The 24,506-nt window shown below is 35.8% G+C and overlaps 1 protein-coding gene across 1 annotated transcript in view; it reads left to right on the forward strand.

Moving 5' to 3' along the window:
- The first annotated feature begins 6,502 nt into the window (after positions 1–6,502).
- Positions 6,503–24,506, forward strand: part of SLC7A11 (solute carrier family 7 member 11) — an 80,052-nt gene continuing 62,048 nt past the window's right edge. Inside the window, exons 1-4 of the mRNA XM_047798886.1 lie at positions 6,503–7,105; positions 10,757–10,883; positions 14,852–14,967; positions 22,575–22,700. Of these exons, the coding sequence (XP_047654842.1) occupies positions 6,829–7,105; positions 10,757–10,883; positions 14,852–14,967; positions 22,575–22,700 (646 nt within the window). The 5' untranslated portion in view covers positions 6,503–6,828. The remainder of the gene's footprint in view (positions 7,106–10,756; positions 10,884–14,851; positions 14,968–22,574; positions 22,701–24,506) is intronic.

The raw sequence follows: 24,506 nt of genomic DNA on the forward strand, positions 1-24,506 counted from the left end.
TGCCCTATGGCTGGAGCATGTCTGTATTGTAGAAATAGCAAGCTCTAAGTGTGCGAGAAGAGATATTATTAGTAAGAGAAAAATCAAAGAAATGGGTTGGCAGTTCCGGTATGTTCTCGTAAGCCAAGGTCGGCAGCAGACCTTTCGTAAAGAGCCAGATGGTGAACATGTTCCACCTGGTGAGCCATATAGTCTCTATTGCAACTACTCATCTCTGCTCTTGGAATGTAAAAGCAGTCAAAGACAACATATAAATAAATGGGCATGTCTATGCTTTATTAAAACATTACGTACAGAATCATATGTCATAGCCAGTGCAGTGACTTTGCATTACTTTACCTTATTTGCAATCAAAGTATCACTAGACCAAGAGTTGGCAAACAGGAGCTAAATAACTTTTGCATTTTTAAAGTGTTGTAACACACACACACACACATACATACACATACATACACACACACACATAAATACATACACACACACACATATTGGACAAAGACCATGTTTGTCTTTAAAGCCTAATCTTCACTACCTGGCTTTTTACAGAAAGTTTGCCAAATCCTACAGTAGACTCACTAAAATGAGTTGGATAATTTTAATAATTTTCTTCTTTCCCCTAAATAACTTCTCTAAGAAAAATTATTTAGTTAATAAAAATTTGATAGGCCTTGTCTGTAAAATAAATGAAACCTAGTTTTCTTTCTTTCTTTTTTTTTTTTTTTTTGAGTCAAGGATATCCTTGATTACCACCTTAAATGGTTATTCAATTTTTCTACTTCTTCTAGTGCCATATCAGTACCTGTTTTCCAGAAAATGTCCATTTACTGCAAGTTTTCATATTACTTCCATAGTTAGTCATTTTATTTCTTTGTAATTGAACAACTCTTTCCAGCTCACTAAAATATTTTTTCTTTTTAATTTTACATTTAAATAATTTACTAATTTTTTCTTGTTCACTTTTGCCAAACTTTTATATATATTATTAGTCTTTGTAAATAATTGGAATTTGCTGTTAGAAATATTTTATTGTCTTTTTATTATTATCTTCCTTACTCCTAAATTTTTTTCTTCTTTGAGTTTAGTCTTTTTACCCCAATTTTTTTTGTTAAACATTTAGCTTATTTTCTCTAAAACTTTCTTATTTTCTGATTAATGTAACTTACAGCTTTCATTTTTCTCTTAAGTAATTTTTCACTGTCACAAATTTGAATGTATAATTTTTACTATTATTCAATTTTAAGTATTTTGTGAATATTTATCTCACATTTCTTTAATTTAAAGACAAGTTAACAGTATGATTTTTAATTTCCAGAGATAGAAGATTTATTTTTTTAGTTTTATAGTTATTAATTTCTAATTTTATTGCACTATGGCAAGAGTGCATAGTTTACACGTTAATTTTTTTGAACTTATTGAAGTTTCCCTCGTGCCTTAGACTTGGCATTACATATGCTTTAAAATAATCTGTATTTTCTATTTGGTGAATGGGAAGTTCTCTATAGAACTACTACCCAAGTGTATTACTCATACTCAGATTTTCTATAGTGTTGCTTATTTGTCTGCTTGATCTGTCCATTTTGGAGAGGATACCATACCTTTTCAACCAAAATGCTTGCTTTAAAAAAAACCTGAGTTTTAACTTGAATACAGAAAATACAAAAATGTAAGTGTATTAAAGTCTTGAACTAAAGTTAAAAGACATAGGTAATTACTACCCAGGTTGTTAAAAAAGAACGTTACTAGGATGCTCGAACTGTCTTCGTGTCACCTCCCCCAATCATTAGAATCCACTTTTCCCCAAAGATCAGAGTTCTCACACTATAGTTGTTTTACTTATTTTTAAACGTTATGTAAACTGAGGAGTTCCATTGTGCCTCAGTGGAAATGAATCTGACTAGCAGTAGAAAATTGTGGAAATAATAGAAACAAAAATGTAATTAAAAAGATATATATATATTCGTCGTGGCTCAGTGGTTAACAAATCCGATTAGGAGCCCTGAGGTGGTGGGTTTGATCCCTGGCATCGCTCAGCGGGTTAAGGATCTGTTGTTACCATGATCTGTGGTACAGGTTGCAGCTGCGGCTTGGATCCTGAATTGCTATGGCCCTGGTGTAGGCCAGCGGCTACAGCTCCAATTCAACTCCTAGCCTGAGAACTTCCATATGCTGCAGTTGCAGACCTGGAAAAGACAAAAAACCAAAAAAAAAAAAAAAAAGGATGTATATACACATACATACATATAGGAGTTTTCATCGTGGCTCAGTGGTTAAGGAATGACTAGAATCCATGAGGATGCAGGTTTGATCCCTGTCCTTGCTCAGTGCTTTAAGGATTTGGTGTTGCCATGAGCTGTGGTATAGGTTGCAGAGGTGGCTCAGATCTGACATTGCTGTGGCTGTGGTGTAGGCCATCAGGTACAGCTCTGATTCCACCCCTAGAGTGGGAACCTCCATATGCCACATATGTGGCCCTAAAAAGCAATAAATAAATAAATAAATTGAATCATATATATATTTTTATATCTCTTCTAATATTATGTGAGAATCATCCATATTGTACACAGTTATATTGTTCATTCTGTTTTTTATTGTCTTATAGTATTTCATAGAATAAATACAGTGATACATTAGTCCATTCTACCGTTTATGTACTCACTTGCATTAGTTTCTGTACTAGCCATTATAAATCTACCATAAATATTCTCACCCATGTCTTTTGTCCATGGATGTCCTGCATTTTTATTGGGCAAGCATTTTCTTAGGAGTGGGATTTATTGGTCAAAGAGTATGCATGTGTTTAACTCTAGTAGATACAACAAACTGGCATAATGGATGTTTATACTCCCAGCAACAGAATGTAAGGAGTTCTAGCTGTTACAGCTCCGATTCAACTCCTGGCCTGGGAAATTCCATATGCCACAGGTGCGGCCCTAAAAAGCAAAAATAAATAAATAAATAAAATGGGCCACAAATTTGAACTACACATATAATTTTAATTTTTAAGTCACAACATCAAAAATATAATGAAACTGGAGAAATTAATGTGAATGACGAAATTATTAAGGAAATATTTTTTGTTCTTTTTAAAAAATAAGATTTCAGGAGTTCCTGTCGTGGCGCAGTGGTTAACGAATCTGACTAGGAACCATGAGATTGCAGGTTCAATCCCTGCCCTTGCTCAGTGGGTTACCGATTTGGTGTTGCCTTGAGCTGTGGTGTAGGTTGCAGACGTGGCTTGGATCCCGTGTTGCTGTGGCTCTGGTATAGGCTGGCAGCTACAGCTCCGATTAGACCCCTAGCCTGGGAACTTCAATATGCCGTGGGAGCGGCCCAAGAAATGGGAAAAAAAAAAGACAAAAAAAAAAGATTTCAAATGCCAGAGGCTATTTTACACATGTAACACATCACAATTTGGACTGGCCACATTTCAAGTGCTGATAACCACATGTGTCTGTCTAATGGCTGTAGTGTACCATGTCATTTCAGTCTAGTCTAGTTTACAACTTTAATGACATGCTATTTACATTTAACTCTACCATCCATGTATAACTTCTTTTTGCGTGTGGCATGAGGTAATATTCCTAGCAAGGATACTAGTAGTTTATGGAATTGAAAGATCTTCAGTACACAGAACCTATCTGGATTCCTTCCGTAGGAACTAGAACAGGGCTTGTTGATGCTGGAACTTTATAAATATATTCTTTGCTTATTTTATTTCATGAGAATTTTCTTAACATGGCAGGGGACATGGCCATCAGTTGTTCTCAGGTCACATCTTTAGAACTTGCAACAGATAAGAAAAAAGAAATGTAATTCTTTTAGAAATATCCCAGCTCAGGCCTCATTCCTATAGCCTGCAACTGGGTAGCTGGGGAGATAATTATTTATGGTCAGATCATTCATTATATGCCCATATTTATAATCATGGGATAGAAATTATTACCAGAAAAGGGAAGCTACTATAATATATCACATCTATTTCTTCCATGCAATGCTTTTAGGGAACAGGGCCATTCCTTATGCACTAAATTTATATGTGTAAATAGCACTAGAATAGGTTCCCAATATGACAGCAATGCTTAAAATAAGACCTAACATAGGAGGAAGAATATACATGCATTTATTTGGAAGTAATTTTTCTGTTACACATTTTTTCCAAGACCATCCCAATTTTTTGTTTATAGGTTTAGGATTGTTGATTTATAAGAATTTGTTAACCCTGAAAGTAACTCAATGTTTTCTTTGTATTCTGCATTTTATGCAAATTCCTGGGTGATTGGATGAGGTATACTGGTATCTTTGGCAACTGTGTGCAGCTTCGTAGAATTTTTGTGTGTGACTGTTTTATATGATAGCACAATCCTTTTGACCAATAGTCTAACTTTAGCAACTTTTCTTCATAAGTACTTTTAGCAAAGTAGGAGAATGTTCGGTATTGAAACATTTTTCCTTTTTTAGAATCTATCTAGGTTTTCTGAGTGCAGCTTTATTTTCAATTTATTAGTTCAGTCATTAAACTCAAAATTAAAAATTGCCCTGTGGCTCCTCCTTAGTTGGAGATGGGAAGTTGTTGGCTGGGATTTCTAGTCTTTTACTTTTAACTCATTTTTCTCCAGAACTAATCTGTTCCCCTTTTTGGGAAACAAAGACCTCTCCTCTCTTCACTATGTGTATTAATCACAATAATTGTGTGATTGAAGAACACCTAGGATGAGGAAGAGAAATAGAAAAATCTTCCCTTAGCTTTTTCTTCTTCTTTTTAGGAGTTTCAACAAAACTGAATGAGGAAAACTACCCATTTAAATTTTTTGAAAGACATACAGCTGGGAAAAAGTATTTATTTTGGCTTTTTAAAAACCCTACTTGGTATACCCAAAGCAAATTATGTAGGGTTTAGGTAGATAATACAAAAAGGAAATAAGGTAGCCTCTGTTATTTGATGATAGAGTATTGATGTGGATAATTTCCTCAGGTGCTGACATAGCATTAAATGGTCTGAGCTTGTCCATTTAACAGCTAGTGGCTGTTTCTTTCTTGTATCATTCTGACTCCCCTCCACATCCCCTCCTTCCCACATGCAAGTTTTCTGTCATTTTTGCTCAGATGTTCAGAAGCGTATTTAAAAGTGTTTGTAAATGTAGCTTTAGGGCAATGATAACATATAATTCTTCTCATTGAATCCAGAACCACCTCTGCCAAACATTTTATCTAGGATTTTTTTCTTTTAGTATTTGTCTTATGGACATTTGATTAAGAAAGGCAATAAAACTTTAAAGTGTTTGCCTTTCTGGGAATTCCCATCGTGGCTCAGTGGAAACAAATCTGACTAGCATCCATGAGGATACAGGTTCAATCCCTGCCTCACTTGTGGGTTAAGGATCTGGTGTCGCTGTAAGCTGTTGTGTAGGTTGCAAATGTGGTTGGCATCCAGCATTGCTGTGACTGTGCTGTAGGCCAGTAGCTGTAGCTCCAATTAGACCCCTAACCTGGGAACCTCCATATGCCTTGGGTGCAGCCCTTAAAAGACAGAAAAATAATTTGCCTTTTTTACTGTCTCAAACTAAATGTTTTAACCTTAGCTTATATTTCTAATCCATTTTAAATTTAAGATCACAATATAACAATTCACACTCTAGAATGAAATTCTACATATTAACATTTTCCTCAATTTTAGTCTGTGTATCCTTTCAAGCCTTTGTTTTGTGTATGTTTTTATGTCATTGTAAATATTGCTTAATTTGAAGGTTTTTTTTTTTAATAATTTGATGGAACAACATGCAAAATGAAGAGTACATATCTTTTACTTAGTTTAGGAGATCACCTACTGCTAAGAGAATCAGAAAATGACTATTTTCTGGAGTCACTGTAATTTTCATAGTAGTCACACTCAGATGGTGATTTTAAGTATTGGTATATTATGGTAGTAAGAAATAATTTTTATCTTAAATGTTAAAGCTCCCAATTGTTCTGTGCGAGACGGCAGCTATACAGAATCATTCCAGCTTTGTAAATATTAGATTGACTGTGTTGCTAGGAAACCCAAAATAAAAAAAAATTAACCAGGAAGCAGGATGAAATCTAAATTTTGTGGTTATAAACAGTGCAGCTTTGGGTAATGTTCTGTGATCAAAACAGTTTTGTGGAAACTGTTTTTTATGTAAGGTAAAGAAAAAAGAAGCTTCTTAACGACGCAGGGATCATTTCCTGTTTCATTTTTCATTTTCTTTTCGAGTGAAGAGCTTTTGTCCCTCACTAGGAGAAGGTCTGTTCCGAATTTACTACTCCTGAATTGGTTAGGATCCCTTTTAAGTGTGTGCTTTGTCCTCCGAAAGCAACTTGCTGCTAGTGGTTTTTTTTTTTTTTTTTTTTTTTTTTTTAAAAAGCTGAGTAATGCTGGAGCCTTCTCATGTGGCTGATGCAAACCTGGAGAATTTGCATCATCATCTAGCCGGAGTAAGTTTGTGTGACAGGCAGGAGCTTAAATACCAGCCCACGAGGAAGCTGAGCTGGTCTGTAATGATAGGGCGGCAGCAGCAGCAGAGGCAGCAGCAGAGGTAGTCGGGGAGGTGGAGGAACCAGAACACCATGACCGAACACACAGGTGTTTCTCAGGAGTAATTAGATTGCTGAAGGCAAAAATATACCTGAGCATTTTTACCTGTGAGCCCAGTAACAACTGAGAAGGAATCTGAAAGCAAAGAGGAAGAGAACCATCAGTCAAGAAACACCAACAGGCACCAAAGTTGAAAGTTTAGGGGGTTTATTTTTATTTATTTATTTATTTTGTACTTTTTTGCTACTTCCTTTTCTCCCCTGCGGGTAACTACAATGGTCAGAAAGCCTGTGGTGTCCACCATCTCCAATGGAGGTTACCTGCAGGGGAATGTTCACGGGAGGCTGCCCTCCCTGGGCGGCAGGGAGCCACCTGGGCAGGAGAAAGTTGTGCTGAAGAAGAAAATCACTCTGTTGAGAGGAATCTCCATCATCATCGGAACCATCATCGGAGCAGGGATCTTCATCTCTCCTAAGGGCGTGCTCCAGAACACGGGCAGCGTGGGCTTGTCCCTGGTCGTCTGGACCGTATGCGGGGTCCTGTCACTGTTTGGTGAGTGCAGCTGCTTCCCTGGGGTGTGTCTGGGGAGCGCAGCAGTTTCCTCTCAGGGAGAGCAGAGGTTCATTTCTACGGAGGAGTGAATGAATGGCACAGGCCACTCCAGATTTTCTGATTTGGGGAGGAGGTATGCAAACTATTCAAACGCAGTGTCCACTGTTGGCAGACTCCTGAATTCCTTGAAATTGCTTCTCGTAGGCTGTGTTCACTTTTCCACAGACTATTTTTCTTACTTTCCTCTGTGGCAATGAACATTAAGGCTAACTTTGATGACCCAGTAAAATACCTGTGAGCTTTCTGTACCGAGTAGTACTTGTGCTCAGTTAGTGTGTCTGGGACATCTTGGCAGCTGGCAGTCCAAATGAAACACCTGTGAAGTGAAACCTGGTGTGGCCTGTTTAGCACGGAACTGAGTGTTCAACAGAAGTTTTACTCACTTTTTATTCGCAAAACAAATGGGTGGAAATCTTTTCCATTTTAATGTTTTAACTTCATGTGTTTGTTAGTTCCTAGTATTCTTTAAAAAGTCCTTGATGTGAAAGTGACGGCACATAATTCATTCCCTATCATAAGTGGGAATATTGCAAGGGTCCGAGCATCTTTTATTCTTTCAACCTTTTATCTCTCTCCAGTACCTATAAACTTTTGCAGTAAAAATTATACAATTGGAATTGGTTGTTGGTTTGCTGTGTTTGCACAGACTCTCTTTTCTTCATTGCCAGTTCACTTGGTCTCCAGAGACCAATTTATCCACCTGTCTGCTGAGTTAGTCTGAACAGATCTGGTAGAAGTATGATTATTATTTTTCTTCAAAATCTAGATCTCTTCTATTGATTTAATGATTAATAGGAAAGAGTTAATAAATGACCCCTAATGAGGTGGGCAAATTATTAGAAAGACACCTCAGTTTGTTGTAAAGGTGGCAAAAACTGGTGGATGGTCAAGAGAATGAAATTTTTACTTATGCTATGGAAAAAGTGTATAAGACATTTGTGCTCTTCTCTGGCAAATACTGTGTTTTGATGCCCAAAGGACGTATTATTTTTTAAAATCTTTTTATTTATTAAAAATATTTTTGTAATTGTTATTTCCCCAATACAATTTTTTTTTCTACTGTACAGCATGGTGACCCAGTTACACATACATGTATACTTTCTATTTTCTCACATTATCATGCTCCAAAGGATTCATTTTTAAAGGTACTAACGCTATTACTAAGTACAAACTCTCAGTCCTACACATAACAATCCACTTATTCTTAAGGCCTTGTAATGTTTTAATGCGTTAGTTTGAATATTCATCTAAAGAACTCAAACTTCCATTATTGGGAAGAATATATTTTAGATAAAATTTGTTAAAACAAAACTTTTAGTGTGGAAAGATCTGCAGAGGACTTATTTTTAGGTGTTTGCCAAGAGTTTGTTGTATTCATATGGAGTGGCATGTATATTTATAGACACAGAGAAACCTAATTGTTTACCTTCTTAAATGACTTTGTATACCCTAGGGCTTTCTTAATCTTCTACAACACTTGGTATATTCAGCCTATATCAATTACTAGTTGGCAAAACCATCACCAGTTTCCATGATTTTGCATACTATGTGCGGTAACTCCCACTATGTGATTCCATTTTTGTACCCAACAAAATGTTATTCTGATAGAATAAAATGAATGGCTCTCAGCATTAAACTGATTAAAGTAACATTGATTTCAACTGTGAGAATATGCTTTTGCCTCAAGAAGTTCAGGGGGAAAAAATGCTAAAGAAACTAGCTAAGCTTACACATGGGTGATTACTAATTGCAGGGAGTATGCTTCTGTACTAATCTACATTTGTATTGCATTTGTCACTTAAGCCACAAGGAGCCTTTGACAGGAGTGTTTTCTTAACAGGAAGCAAAGCAAATAGAAGGGGAAAAAAAATCCTTGGTCTTAAAGCTCTAGAACTCTGGGAGTAAGAGTAAAAAATTTGGTTTATAATTTTTTAAAGCCAGGGTCAATACATGGATCCTTACCTTCTGTTTTGAACTTTTTTCATATGGGTAAAAGTGGTTATTTGGGGCTTGAGATTTTTACATGAAAATTTCATTTCTCCAGGAACTAAATTTAAACCTGGGACAACCATTCTAGAATTTCAGAAAAGCACACATAGGTCTAGGTATTGATTCTCTGGCGATAAGTTCTGAGGTACATAGGACACTTTCCCGTAACATTTCATATTAGGTGCTCTTTTGTATAGCCTGCCAACATGGCAGCTGGTTTCCAAATACAGTAAATTGCAACCTGTTAAAACGAGTTATAAACTAGACAAACTGTATCGGTGATCTGCAAATATCAATCTGTAGGCTAGTTACTCTAGAATTAGCTATGCAAATTTTAAAATATTGGACCTACTTGGATGCCTCTACTGGAGACTCTGGTCTCTCTTGGTTAGAGAGTAGTTCTGGGGTATGGCCTTAGCATTTGTTCTTATTTTTAAATAAAAGTCCTCCCAGGTGATTCAGATGCAGTACTAGTTTTAAGAATAGGATAAATAACAGTAAGATTTTATGGAATATCGAAAATATATTAATGTTGGACTGTTCCACCTGAAGCTTTACTGATTAGTAATAATTTGCCACACTTTTAGTCTCCAAAGTAGCTAAGGCAGAAATTAGGTCTTACATTTAAGTACTTAGCAGTATGGATAGAACTTTTCACATAACATCAAGATATATTTTCCATTTTCTTTATAATTGCTCACATCAATACATATTGCTATATTTCATGAGGTGTTTTCTGTGTGTCAGGCCCAGGTACTGTCCTTGGCACATATTTTCATATTTATATATACAAACCCCTAATGAGGTAATAATTATGATTTTTAATTTTATAGATGATGAACCTGAGGTTTTGGGAGGTTATGTAACTTGCTCAAGTCCATGTGAATTTTATTGCTAAATGTTAATATTTGGTCTGTAGTTAATTTTACCTAATGTACATTAATGTTATAGCTCTTCTTTTTAAAGAGGTTTTTATGTTATTTCAACCACCCAGAGTATATTCTTCAAAAACATCCAGGAAAAACTTTCCTAAAAGTAGAATATCTGAGTTAAAATTCATTTTGTTGACAAGCAAAACATATCCCACAGATGAAGTAAAGCCTTACAAGGCCTTGAGTCCATACTTTTCTGCAAAGCAGATAAATCTTACTTATTTTGATGTACCCCAGAAATATCATTTATTAAAAGGAATCTTAGTGGAATGAAGTCCTTTTGGGATAATTCCTTGTCTTGATGTGAAGTTATATTCTTCAAAAAATATGTTAGTATTTTTGGCATTTGTCTTCACTTTTTCCCTTGTTCCCAGGTTCGAGATTGAAAATTCTTCATAATATGATATTGTTTTAGAAGTTTGTCTTTGCTATTTTAAGTAAAATTACATTGTTTGAGTAGAATGAACTAGATCTCAAATGTGAGGAAGTTAACAAGATGAATTTGGAGACTCTTTGGAATTAGATGACTGCTGTTTATTTTGAAAAAGGATGTCATTCAGACCAAAGGATGTAGTAGCATTTCACACAACATAAACGTTGAATGCATTCTACTTCTGGATGACTTGGTAATATTTTAACTTTGCGTCTTTTTATTATAAATATTTCACAGGAGCCTTGTCCTATGCTGAGTTGGGAACAAGCATAAAGAAATCTGGTGGTCACTACACATATATTCTGGAAGTTTTCGGACCATTACCAGCTTTTGTGCGAGTCTGGGTAGAACTGCTCATAATACGGTAAGAACCTAGATAGAAGGCATTAAGGAAAAATAAACTTACTCATTATATGCTGTTTTGAATCACCTTGATTATTTCATGTAATTAGAAATATGCATGTCATGTGACTATGTGGTAAGCACATCTACTTTCAGACATAAAATCTGTAATGAAATACCTTTCTGAAGGTTTTTATTTCATGCAGTTTTGCCACTGGCAGTAGTTTGCTACCTATGCCAAACTTTTAAAGCATCTACTCTGTGTTAGTATTCAGTTATTCTCTATGACATTTTCAGGAAAGATATTGACCTGAAAAGAATGTGAAGCATCAAAATCTGCCTTGATAAATCAGACATTTTGTTTGATTATAAATCATAATTAGACAAAATTAAGTGTTATGCTAGGAACTGGGGTTTTTCTTCTTGTACATTACACTATTAAGTCGTTTTAGTTTACTCACGTTGCATGACTAGGAAACTTCTGTTCCTCACCACTTAGTATGTCACCAACTTTTATATTACGGAAAAAAACAAAACTTCACTTGTCATAAATGACTCATATCCTCACGTTAAACAAACCAGTGAACTATAGTTGCGAAAAGCTTTGATTTTATTGTTGTAAAAATATGTTCCTCTTCCTGATTGTCTTGGTTTAAAATCAAACCAAATAATGCTAAGTCACTCTGAATAGCACATTTCCTCCAACTTTGTGGGAAACTTATGATGTCACATGAGAAGTTTGGCGTATCCTTAAGGCAAACGGCTTCCATGAAATGTGCCTAGCACATTATGATTACAGAGTTTAACAAAAGTAACTAGAGAAACTTGCTCTTACTGTAAACTTATCAGACCTACACAGTTGAGAGCTCCTGTGAGCTTTTATCCTGTCATTTGGACTAAGTGGCTAATGCAGAGCTAATAAGTATTGACTTAACACTAATCTTGGTTTTTATAGCCCTAGGAGTCTCTTTTTTAGCAAAGAGTTTAGAAAAGTATTTACTTCTTTGTTAAGTCTGTTCTCATCTTAAACAATTGTGCATTATTTAAAACTTATTATAATGAGATAATTATAAAGAGCTATTTTGTTCCTTTTCTAAAATCTCGGATTTGCTTGGGATGTGTCTTCCACTCCTTACTAATAATCCGAATATTACTCTTCAAAGGCCAATTTAAATTCTATCTTTTCCACCATTAATTACCTGTTCACTCTAGTTTATAGTATTTCTTTCCTCTCTTAATTATTCTGAAAAAATGCAGTCTCTGCTTCTCATTTGGCACTGAACATGGTATCTTATATTCTTACTTTAATATTTTAGGAATCTGTACCACTTCCCTGTTAAAACTGCAAGCATTTCAAGTACTTTTTGTAACCCTTATACTACTTATTTCAGTGCCCTGATTGTCAAATATTAAACTCTTTTTGAATAAGTGACTGACAGATTAAGGTTGTAGTATGCTGAATACAACATGCTCAGCTTTCAAATGAATATGCTACTTATTTAGAGTGCTGGCCTGTGAGGAGGGCAGGCTTTGGAGCCTGACTCAAACTGGACTTGAGTCCCTCTTCAGTCATGTATTGGCTCATTGTATTGGCTAATTAGCCAAGCTTTGGTCTTATGATGACCATTATCCTTCCTTTTGCAATAGTAGTACCAGTACAGTGCTCATTCATTTATTCATTCATTCTACAAACTGCTACTGAATGATTTACACCAAGTTAAAGAGATTTATGGTGGAGTGAGCCACGGTTCCTATTCTCAAGTAGTTCATAATCAAATGCTACTTTAATCACAAGAGAGCTACTTCACAGTGTGTATATGTGTTTACAGAAGAAATTACCCAGGTGTATTCTGGAAGCTTTTTCAGTGGGTTCATAGATTTCTTTGTAATATTGGACTCACATTACTTAGTTGGTCTTTCACATGGGCAAAGTAACGAATGACTTGAGGGGTAACAAGATACCTTGGTACTTTAATATTTCTCTTCCGTTGAAAACACCCATGGTCAGAGTTCCCGTCATGGCTCAGTGGTTAACAAATCCGACTAGGAACCATGAGGTTGTGGGTTCGATCCCTGGCCTTGCTCAGTGGGTTAAGAATCCGGTGTTGCCGTGAGCTGTGGTGTAGGTCGCAGATGTGGCTCAGATCCCGTGTTGCTGTGGCTGTGGTATAGGCTGGCAGCTACAGCTCCGATTCGACTCCTAGCCTGGTAAACTCCATATGCTGCGGGAAGCAGCCCAAGAAATGGCAAAAAGACAAAAAAAAAAGAAAAAAGAAAAAAAGAAAACACCCATCGTCCCTAAATACTTACTATTGTGCTTCAGAATACCTCTTGTCAGAAGTAATCCATAAAACACCAATTTCAAGGGAAGAAATATCACACATCAGTGCATTGCAGGAGTCATTTGAATTTACACATTCAACATATAGTCACCGTTCACTGGGTTTCTACTCTATGACAAAACATTGTACAAAACACTGGGGATGAAATAGTGATCAAGATGGACACAGTTTTATGCTCATGGAGCTTAGGGTCAAGTGAGAGAAATAGTTATCAATCAAGAAGTAATTAAGTGAATATGAAGTTGCTACTGTGATATGCACTGTGAGAGGAATGTCATGGGGTTCAGCAAGAGAGAGTACCCTGGGAATCTAACCCAATCAGTGAATTGGAGATGCTCCTTTGGGCAACAGAAAATTGAACTAAGACCTGAGCTGGGAGAAACTGTCAGTGAGTTGCAGGAGCTCTGGGCAAAGGTGATTCAGATCCTTCTAGTGGAAAGAAGCCAACTGAAGAGGAAGGAACAGCTTAGACCAGATGGAGCCTTGAACTGAAGGCATTTTGTATATCCTGAGCAGGTTTTGAAAGCACCAAGATGACATGATGTAATACATACATCAAAAAATTATGATTGATGGAGACCAAGAGAAATAGTCTTGTTGGGATAAGGAAGGGGTTCTCTAGGAAAAGAAAAAAAAATCAAGAAATCCATGGTACTGTGTAGTATAGAAGGCCAAGGTTGGAACACATAGTGGTGGTTGGTTTTCTGATAGTCTAGGAGTTGGACATGGGTGTTGGGTAACCACGAGAAGGAAGATAAGCTAAAGGGAGAACTGGCAATGAGAAATGAGATAATTCCATGGACTTGCCTGTGTATCTAACGAATACGTGTTCATGTGTGGGTATATTTAAACTGAAAAGGCATGTACAATGATCTCAGAGAAATAGTTGAAGAATTAAAATAGAAGGGGGTTTTTACCTATTTTACTACATACCTGAACTTATTTTCATTTTCTTATCTCATGCAAATTTTCTCCATTTATAAAATTATAAGAATACTTTTATTTTTCAATGTATACTTTGCATCTAAATATTTCTTTGGAATTAAAAATAATTATTGACTCCAAGTTTTTTTGTCTGCATGGAAAAATAAGACTAATACCATATATATATATATATATATATATATATATATATATAGAGAGAGAGAGAGAGAGAGAGAGAGAGAGAATATAAGTATATATGTATGTAATGACCACTTATTAATACTAACTTCTTAAGTTGAGTTTTATGTTCTTTTCCTGACCATGCCCCAACCCATTAGAACTGCATTGTTAACATGTTCTTAGTGTGCTGGAATTTAACTGTTGACTTGCTGAGAAAGAAGATTATTTCTTGTGAGACTCAGCTCTGTCAGGATCTCAAGTAATATACTAGAATTTTAATAAAATGTCAAATATGGAAGGGTATGGCAAAATCAACCATACCCATGCTTGTTCCCAAGGAGATGTGAAGTTTAAAAACTAGCCACCAGAGCTGTAGCCAATCTTTCATTTGGAATGTCTAGGACAACCTAATTAAATACGGAGTTCTAAAAATTATAGACTTTAAATGTTCCATTTGCTGGTTTACAGTACATCCAGGTAGACAAAGTTCAGTGAAGATGCTATTTTTTTTTTCCTATGGTTAACCTAAATTCTTTTTTCCTAGCCCTGCAGCCACTGCTGTGATATCTCTGGCATTTGGACGCTACATTCTGGAACCATTTTTTATTCAATGTGAAATTCCTGAACTTGCAATCAAGCTCATTACAGCTGTGGGCATAAGTGAGTATTATAGGTGTAAATCTAAAAAAAAAAAAAAAATCCTCACAAAAGTGATTGGAGACCAAGTTTCTTGAGACTGTTTCCTGGTGGGACTGCTTCCCACATAGTGTTCTTTGTGCTTAAAGTTCCTTGCCAAAATTGTGTTAAATAAAGAAAAGAATAAGGATTTGGAGTGATCCCTGATATTAGATTACATGCCAGTTTTGCACTGGGTCAGTAGATATGATGGCTAATCTTTTAAAACAGGCAAACAAACAAAAAATTATCTTTTTAGTAATATAGCAACTGGATTGTACCTATAAGAGAGGTTTATGGATGAAAGCCTAATTATTTTATGGATTTTCATTTGGAATTAGAATTATCCTTGCTCAGTGATGACATGTTGAATTGTAATGCACTTATCCTCATGGAGTGATGTTTCTGTGTTGGGTGTGTATAGTGTGTTCAGTGTTAGTGGCTCTCACTCTCAATGTTAGGATTTTATCCATCCCATCACTGGTCATGGTAAGAGTCTTCTTTCAATATTTGACTATTAGTAGCATTTCTCAACTACTTTATGGTCTCCAAATGAAGAAGTGGTTCTTTTTTGTTGTTGCTTAGTGGGCACAGATCTTAGAACTTCCTTTAGAAGAGGAAATAAAAAAAAGAGGAACTGCACAACATTACGTAAATGATATGAAGACAGTTATGACTCAAAGCCCTTATTTTAAGAATCTAAATACCAAACCCTTGAATATGATGGGAAATGATCACTTAAAGATATTAACTGAATCACTGATTTAAGAATCAATATGATCCCATTTGATTAAAGTTTGAACTACTTGGAAACAGCTACACGGGAAAAACTGAACTGCATCCTCAGGCTGAAGTCGTTCAGTGAACAACAAAGAGAGAGGTGAATATTTGACAGTAGAGAGGAGAGTGGTTAGTTAGCAGGAACGAGTAATTACACATCTCTAGTGCTAGGTAGATGTATTTCTGAATTTAAATAGGCTCATCCTGGATTCCTCACTTCATCTAAAAAACATACACACATAGTTATACTGCGAAATCTCTGAAGAAAGATAAAAATACTGGAGTTAGACATTTCCAAGTTCTGAAGAGGTAATGATGTGTTTGATTCATCTTGCCCTTAACATACACAACAGATGTGAAATTTATGGGCAAGTCCTTTAACCTTTCTGCATCTCAGTGTTCTTATCTGTACATCATGCCCAGTCTCATAAAGTGTCTTGTGAGGATTAAATGATATTAAAAGAGATGATGTATGTAAAATGTTTTGGATAATGCCAAATATTTTTAAAGAACAAATTATGAATGGTAGCTACTTATACATAACACCTAGCATGTTGTGTGCTCAGTCAGTATTTGTTTAAAACTTTCATGAGAAATAAAATAATATTTTTGTCACAATCTTGTTCAATGTGATGTTCAGATTTAATATCACAAATTTTTGAATTTTTGAACCATCTTAGCATAATAGTTATAGCTCAGGCTTGGAAGCAGACAACCTGGAATTGAAATTTAGTGTCACAGTTTGAGTTATGCGATTCGGGGCTAAATATTAAACCCCTGTTTGTGTCAGTTTTACTTATTGGTAAAACACCTGTGAAAAGATAAAATTATCTTTAATGGCTGAGGAAGGATGAAATTAGTCAGATTTTTAAGACTTTTAGCAGAGCGCTTCTCCCTTAGAAAGTTCTCTGTAAGTCTGGCATTCCATTGAGGGACTGGATCCATAACCATTGTTGTATCTGTTTTATTCTTGTCCCTCAGCTGACTGAGGTTCCATCATACCCCAGTTACTACATTTGAAAAGAGAAAGGTAGGGGTAGCATTTTTTGAGAGCTCTGCCAATTGCTAGAAGAGGTTACTAATTAAAAGCTCTAGTAGCAGACTTTCAGTGGATATTATGTAAACATTTACAAATCTATGACGGGTTGGGATAGATTTGAAATGAGGTGGATAATGGTAACATATTACTACTTTGGCAAGTCTAGGTTACTATTTTCTTATTTTTCCCAATTCTATTAAACTTTTTAAAGGGGTACTTTGTGTTGTAGGGGCCTAAGTAGATACTGTTCTAAAGAAAATTTGAAAGCAATTATAGGTAAGAATGATTAAGTAGGTTGCAGTTTACAAAACTCCCATAGTAGAGTGGGTGAAGGAACAGCTAACAAAGGGCCTGAGTAAATCATCACGGATGAACTTAGCCATGTCCGCCTATTTTTGCCGTTAGTTATAACGCTAGTTTGCAAATCTTGAAGTCCCTTTTGCAAGCTTGAGCTTTTGAGGAAATGCCTTCCTAGAATCCGAAGCACTGAAAGAGGAAACTAGATATTCTTATGTCTCAGGCAGGTAATGTAAATCAGTGGCCTAATTGGCAAAGTCAAACTGTCTTTGAGAGGAATTTAGCTTTAATGGAGACACTGCAGGTGGAGATGGAAATGGAGAAGGGGAAACTTACCTGGGGGCAAATCGCTCACATTCTGCAGTGTTCAAAGTGAGGATAGGTGATTTTCTGCCTGCTAGGGGCCGGAAGGTTAGTGAGTTGTAGAAAATACAGTTTAATTGCATGAACTGCTTTCCTGTATCCCCCTGTAGGAGGGGAGGAAACAGTTTGTAGTAGTTTGAATTCTCTGGTTCAAGTGTAGAGCAAGAATAAATCTGAAAGATCTTGCTACAATCAAATCATACATGAAAAGGAATTTCCAGGTTTGTGAAGTAGTAACCAACTACTTGAGAAACGAGCATGGGATGGGAGGGGGGCGTTACTAAATTCTAATTTACCCCTCCTCCCTTTTAAAGTATTCTACTTAATTTCTGTGAAATTAATGAACATGGAAAAATTTTACTTACCTCAAATGCTATCTGTTCTGGTAAACATGTCAGGCATATAGAAGTTGAACTGGGAAGTCTTAAAACACATTTATCTTCTCTCCTCTAGCTTCATGCTGACATTGCTCCCTTTACTTTCCATGGAACTCCATGAATTTTCATGCTTCTTGTAGCTTCAAAAAACATTGAAGCATGTTCATTATTTAAAATGATATATAGTTTTTTGTCCTGGTCTCCTGAAACTAGACCCCATTATAAGTATACACTTAAATGGCAGAATGTTATAATAAAAATACTTTCCTTAAAATGTGAGATCTGGTCCCAGATGCATCCCTAACAACCTCTCTGAATCTCAGTTTTATTACAACTTTAGTTCACGTAGGTGAATAAAGAGCACTGCTTTCTTCTTCTAACTTGTGGAAATCACTGGGAGAAGCAAACAAAATGACACTTGTGATTGCATCATGAGAAAAAAATTAGCCATTTCTACAAATGCATTACTACATTTTCTTTTCTAAAACTGTATTTTCCTGGCATCATTAAACTACATGAAAGAAAATTTAGGACCAGTTCTTGGCTAGCATTTCACATATTGCACAAAGAGTAGCTCTGTCCTGAAGTTAGTCTTTTCTATGGTAACTAAATGACTACTGATTGTTAGGTAGATATACATAGGATTGAAAAATACAAGGTCTGCAGGACAACCACCATACTCTAGGAGGATGACAAATGTGGAATCAACATGACCTGAAATCCTTAGCAGAGAGGAAGAGCCATCAGAAGTTTGAAAGAACTAGGTATACTAATGACATCAATATATTTTTTGAGCTACTTCCTCATTGTTTCCTATGAACCAGTGGTAAAAGTGTGGACTCTGGAGTCAGCTCACCTGGCTCCAGTTCTATCTTCACACTTACCTTTGTGAACACAGGCAAGTTAAGTAATATCTGGATTCTCAGCCGCTCATCGAAAAATAAAGCCAATAATGGTAACTGTGTCATATATAAGGATTAAATAACATTATTTATGTAAAGTCTTTGCACAATGTCTGTCATAACAATAGTGTATACTTTTTTAATGCTTACCATTTTTGTTCCCAAGAGCGAGATCTCAGATAGAGTCTCTCTGCTTTGTAAAAGTGTTTATTGCTACATAGCTTCTCTGAAATTAAAGCATACAGGAAATGAATGCCAGTGAAGAGACAAAGGCAACCCAGGCATGTGGTATAAAGAACAGTGGAACAATTCACTTTAGCTTACTGTGTCACATCCATCCAGTGTCCATATATTTTAGCAGTTTAGCACAAAGAAGTCAGAAGTCAGGACCCAGGGAGAACCTGATCCTGGGAGAAAACTCAATATATCCAGGCTCAATAATCTCATTCTAGAAAACAAAAGACAGACGGGTTATGGAAGTGCAGAAAGAAATACTTGCTAGTCTTAATACTTAAATATTGAAATCATGGCATCAGTTTTTAATACTCCCCTAAACATCCTCTTCAAAAACAACTCTCTTCAATATATATTTCTGATTGCTGGGATTTATACATATGGCTTTCATTGCTGTATTTCAGTTCTTAGGAAACTGAGTCATTAATAAGTAAATAAAACCATATACCCATCTATTTTTATTTGGGTAATATTTAAGGTGAACCAAATAATAATAATAAGCTCAGATTTATGTGAGTAATTCCTAATGCAGGAAATTAGCAGTTATTATCCATATGGATAATATGGATATCCATATTATCCAAAATGAGGATGAAAGCTTGTTCAAATTTCTTTGATGATTACAAGGTGGATATATAGTGTATAAAAACCAAAGTAGATATTATTTGTTTTAGAAACTCTGAAAGCTCTTGCACTTAGTGAATCCCAAATCCATTTTCAATATTGTTGGATAAGCAACATAGGTAGACTTAAATTTCTCTGTGAAGACACATGATGGAACAGCAGTTCTAGCGACTTGAGGACCTTCTCAGTGCCTCTGTACTGGCTGCCTTGTTACCTGTGAAGCTATAAGGCTCATAGAGGTACAGCTCTGCTGGAATTTGGCTTACCAAATAAGGAGGGTAATGTCTGGATGCTCAGATACAGCAGGGTTTTGAGAAATTTTTGAGAGAAAACAGACTTAAGGAGAATTTTAATTTTAGCTGTCTGCAAGGAAAGCAAGGTGAGATTATCAATTCCTTATATTTGTTTGATTTTTGTCTTCCATTTTTCTAAGAAAAACTTCACAAAATATAAAGAAAATTCTCCAACCTCATTGTTTTCTATTTCAGTAGGCATTAAGTTCTTGTATTCTTTATGAAAGTAGTAAACCCTCTTTCCTCTTCCCAAATATATGATTCCAAATATAAGAATGCCTATTTCTCTTTTCCTTTTCCTTTTCCCCTCTCCTTCCCTCCCTTCCCACCTCCCTCTCTCCCTTCCTTCCTTTCCTTCCTCTATTCCTTTTTCTCTTTCTCCTACCTTCCTCCTTTTTCCCCATTCCTTTCTATACAACAGCTCTTTTCCATAATGGAGTACTCTCAGAAATAGTGTTTTGGGTTTTAGAAGCTCTATTTAAAAGCAAACAGTGCTCTTTTGTTCTCAGTGGGAACATGAGTCCAGTTAATTTCAAACCAATGCTGAATCTCCTTAACTAAAAAAAAAATCCTTTTCATATGATGACTCATTTATCACAGAGTCATTTGCATAGAAAAAGGAAAGGAATCACTGGATGATGAACATGAGAGCAAGCAGAGTTGCATTAAATTATTTTCAATAACCAAATGCTTTATATGGGGGGAATAATTTTTTATCTTTTCACTGATAAAATAATGCACTTGGCAACCAGCAATGGGCCTGTTTCTTCATGTTTTCAGCTTCAAACCTTTCCCTTCACCTCCCATGTATTTTATCTAGGACTACAGCCAGACTAAAGATTTTTATCATTACTCCTTTGAAACATTTCATCATTAGTAACCTCCTATTTAATTTTGTATGGGATCTGCTAGTTCCTTATTCTTCCCGCCTCTGCATTTTTTTTTCAATTTACTGATTTTTGACTTAATGTTTTGTGTTCATTATAAAATTATTAAAATAATGTAGAAAATAAAATTTAATACTTGAAAATCATTCAGTATTCTTTCATCTATTGATACCTTCTGTTAATGTTTTGGTAAATTCAGAATTTTTCCTTTCCTTTTTCTAAAATGTCTTTATCTTTCTATCTGTCTCTCTCTATCCATCAATCTATCATCTGTCCATCTCTATGGAATTTACTGTATTAGTGATATTTCATGAACCACCTTTAGTTTAATAAATATTTAACTGCATTATGATTTTAAATAGCTGCCTACTAAACTTTTTTAAAAAGTATACCTTAATTAGCCTTCCTCTAGGGGGTCTAGGATATTTACACATTTTTGCTATTATATGTGTTGATAGCATTTGTACCAATCCTTACATCTGAAATGAGCTAATGATTATCTCATGCAATGGGAACTGTGAAGGTCATTACTGTACATATGGAAAACTTCCCATTCTCATTGCCACCTGAATTATAAGAATTCTTTAAGTGCTTTTTTTTTATTCTCTAAAAAGTATTTTCATATGTTTTTGTTGTTTAGGGAGAATGCACTCTTAAAAAATTAAACTTATAGATAATAACTGCAAATGTTAAGTATTAAGTAGCTTTTTGGGTGGGTAGGGGATTTAGGGTCAAGTAACGCAGAGCATAAGGTTTTGGAAAGAGTGTAAAGTTGAAATCTACTGTCTAGAATAATTAAGTCATTCCAGTAGAGTACAGGAGGCAGCGTCTGAGAGTGTCACCATTCATTTCGTGCCTCCTTGTTAAAAGTAGTTTTTTTGTTGTTTTTTTTTGTTTTGTTTTTAAACTGAGATCCAGCTCATTCATTTATTCAATGAAACTGTATTGATTATCTTCCTGGGCTAGGGATGAAACTGGATACTAGCAATAGAGAGATGAATGATATCTGTTCTTCCTCCAGGTACTCAGGGTCCCAGTAGGGGGAATAGAGAGTTGAGTACTGCTCAGACACTGTAGACAGCATCACTAAGAAAGGGAAATTCTTCTGGCTTCAGACCCACTGAGCAGCCTACTCTGGGAACTCTTTTGGATTCATCACAACATTTTTTTTCAAGTCCCAAAACATATCTTGGAAACCTATACATTTAGGGTAGGTTGAAAGTCACTCTTTGCTATGATGTTTGGAAAGTGGAGAGGAAATGCAAAAAATGCTGGCTAAGGATGGCCCTGAGAGTAAAACTAATGTCCCAGCCAACCTGTGGACATACTGCCCTTTTCAGAGTGTGAGCACCATGATTGCTGAACATGCATGCAGTCATTGAGGGAGGACATAGTTGCTTGCTATATCAAGCTAAAGAGTCACATTCAGCAATCTGATTGCATGTAATGACTTCAGAATTTGCTTAGATGATATTTTTATATAATGGTTAGGGTGCTACAATATTTGCCCACTTGTATGGACATATTCAAACAACAAGAGATAACGCCTTCCTGTCTGCGGGTTTTACCCAAGCTTCTCAAACTTCAATGTGAATAAAACTCACCTTGAGATCTTATTAAAATGCAGACTTGTGGTCCTTAGATCTGGGGTGATGCTTGAGACTCTGCGTTTCCAAAATACCTCCAGGTAATGGCAACACTGTTGGTTCATGGATGGCACTTGGAGTAGCCAGCAGCTAAGATGCCTTCATGCCCGTGAGGATTCACCTTTTGTAACTTCATCTGTTTGTTTGCAGCTGTGGTGATGGTCCTGAATAGCATGAGTGTCAGCTGGAGTGCCCGGATCCAGATTTTCCTAACCTTTTGCAAGCTCACAGCAATTCTGATAATTATAGTCCCTGGAGTGATACAGCTAATTAAAGGTATGGACTGAAAAGTAAATGCTTTTTAAAATACGTATCTGCTTTTGGTCCTTTCTGACACTAACTTTTGCTTGTACTAGCAAAATCCCTTAATTAGTCTCTCTGCTAGTAGAACTTAGACTCTATGCTGTCATTTAATTGATTTGAAAGCCTGTAACATTGTGTGTAGGGGTGTTGGTATTTACAGCTGAATGGCAACAAGAGATTAAGACTGGGCCAAGCAACAAAATAAGACATCAGTGAATTTTTTCTCATATAAACTATTTGTAGTGGAAACTCAAAGTGGAAAAAAGCCATTTTAACTACAGATAAATGTGTCCTCTTATTTTTACTTTCAAGTAGTTAAACAATAGTATTAAGATTAGAGAGCAAAAGGTGTGTGGAAAGTAATGAAAATGGTGAATAATTCTTTTACTTTATGGTTATTATTCCTTTTACCTTGAGAATGGAATCTTGACGGGGGAAGTCAGAAGATGGGAATTGCATTCCTAAAAAAAACAAAACCATCTGACAATAAAAATGGTTGTAATGGAGTTCCTTGGTGGCTTATCAGGTTAAGGACCTGGTGAGGTTACTGCTGTGGCTTGAGTTACTAATGCGGCGCTGGTTTGATCCCTAACCCGGGAAATTCTGCATGCCACGGGTGCTGCCAACCAACCAAAACAATACAAAACAAAACATAATTTTTCTTGTTACATTATTTTTAATGTAAAATCTACGTTTATGTGGGAATGTAACACCATTTTCTGGGATTATTTGCTTTACAGAGTCGTCTATTAAATAAAAAAAGATGAGATAGTTGAGGGTGATGTCATTTAGAGTTTCAGTTGCTCTAGGGAAGAAGACACAGGCAGTTGCTTGGATTCAGGGGAAACCATTGGAAGAGAAGGAGGTCCAGGTAAGTTATTTAACTAGCAATGGACACAATAGTAGGAAGTAAGTAGGAAAGCAAGATGAAATTGTAAAGGAGTGACATAACTTGGAGATGTTAAGTATTTGATGTTTATGTTGATGTTGTCTGTTCCAAGGAATGGAAATCTATAGAGAAATTTAATGAAGTTGAGGAATAAGAATTACACAAGGCAAAAGGAAATCCCAAAATTCAGCGAAAAAGTTAGAGTCGTTAAATAACGACCACCATGAAAAGATTTGTCTCTCTGTAGCTGGGGAAAAGGAGCTGGTGCTGTTCATTTAGATCTTAGAACTCTCCTGGCTAAATGTTTGCATCAAATCTAGCTACCTTGGCCAACTCAAAATAAACTATAGCTTACACTGAGGGAAAGACATGTAAAAGTCCTCTTCTAATTCATGCCCACTTCCACAGAGCTGACCTGCCCATACTTTATCTGATCCATTAAAAATGTAGGGAAAATAATCTGCTTTGTTACTGCTTTCCTTTTCTGGGCTAACTCTTTAGTCTGCTGTAAGGAATTTCTTCCATTTTTAGAAAGTGCAGAAACTCTGGGTCATTGATTCTCTTTTAGTTCTCGTTTAACTTCCAAAAAAAATGATATACTATCCTTTAAAACAAATATTTTTTTCTTTTTTTTTTCTTTTTGATGTAATGTAAGACTGCAGTCAGATTTTACCACTTAGTTATACATGTGTGTGAGGTGAGGTGAGGTTGCCCAAATATTGCTAAATTGCAAAGTTCTTGAGAGTAGAGGTTATGATATATTTTTTGGATTTTTAGACATTTAAAATAGAACTATCCTTTAATACTTATGCTATTACCAAACCAAACTTGGGTCTGCTTCCCCAATGGACAGCAAAGCCAATCTACTGACACCAGGTTTTGGTGAAGAC

The sequence above is a fragment of the Phacochoerus africanus genome, chromosome 10 (assembly GCF_016906955.1).
Source record: "Phacochoerus africanus isolate WHEZ1 chromosome 10, ROS_Pafr_v1, whole genome shotgun sequence".
NCBI classification, from domain to species: domain Eukaryota; kingdom Metazoa; phylum Chordata; class Mammalia; order Artiodactyla; family Suidae; genus Phacochoerus; species Phacochoerus africanus.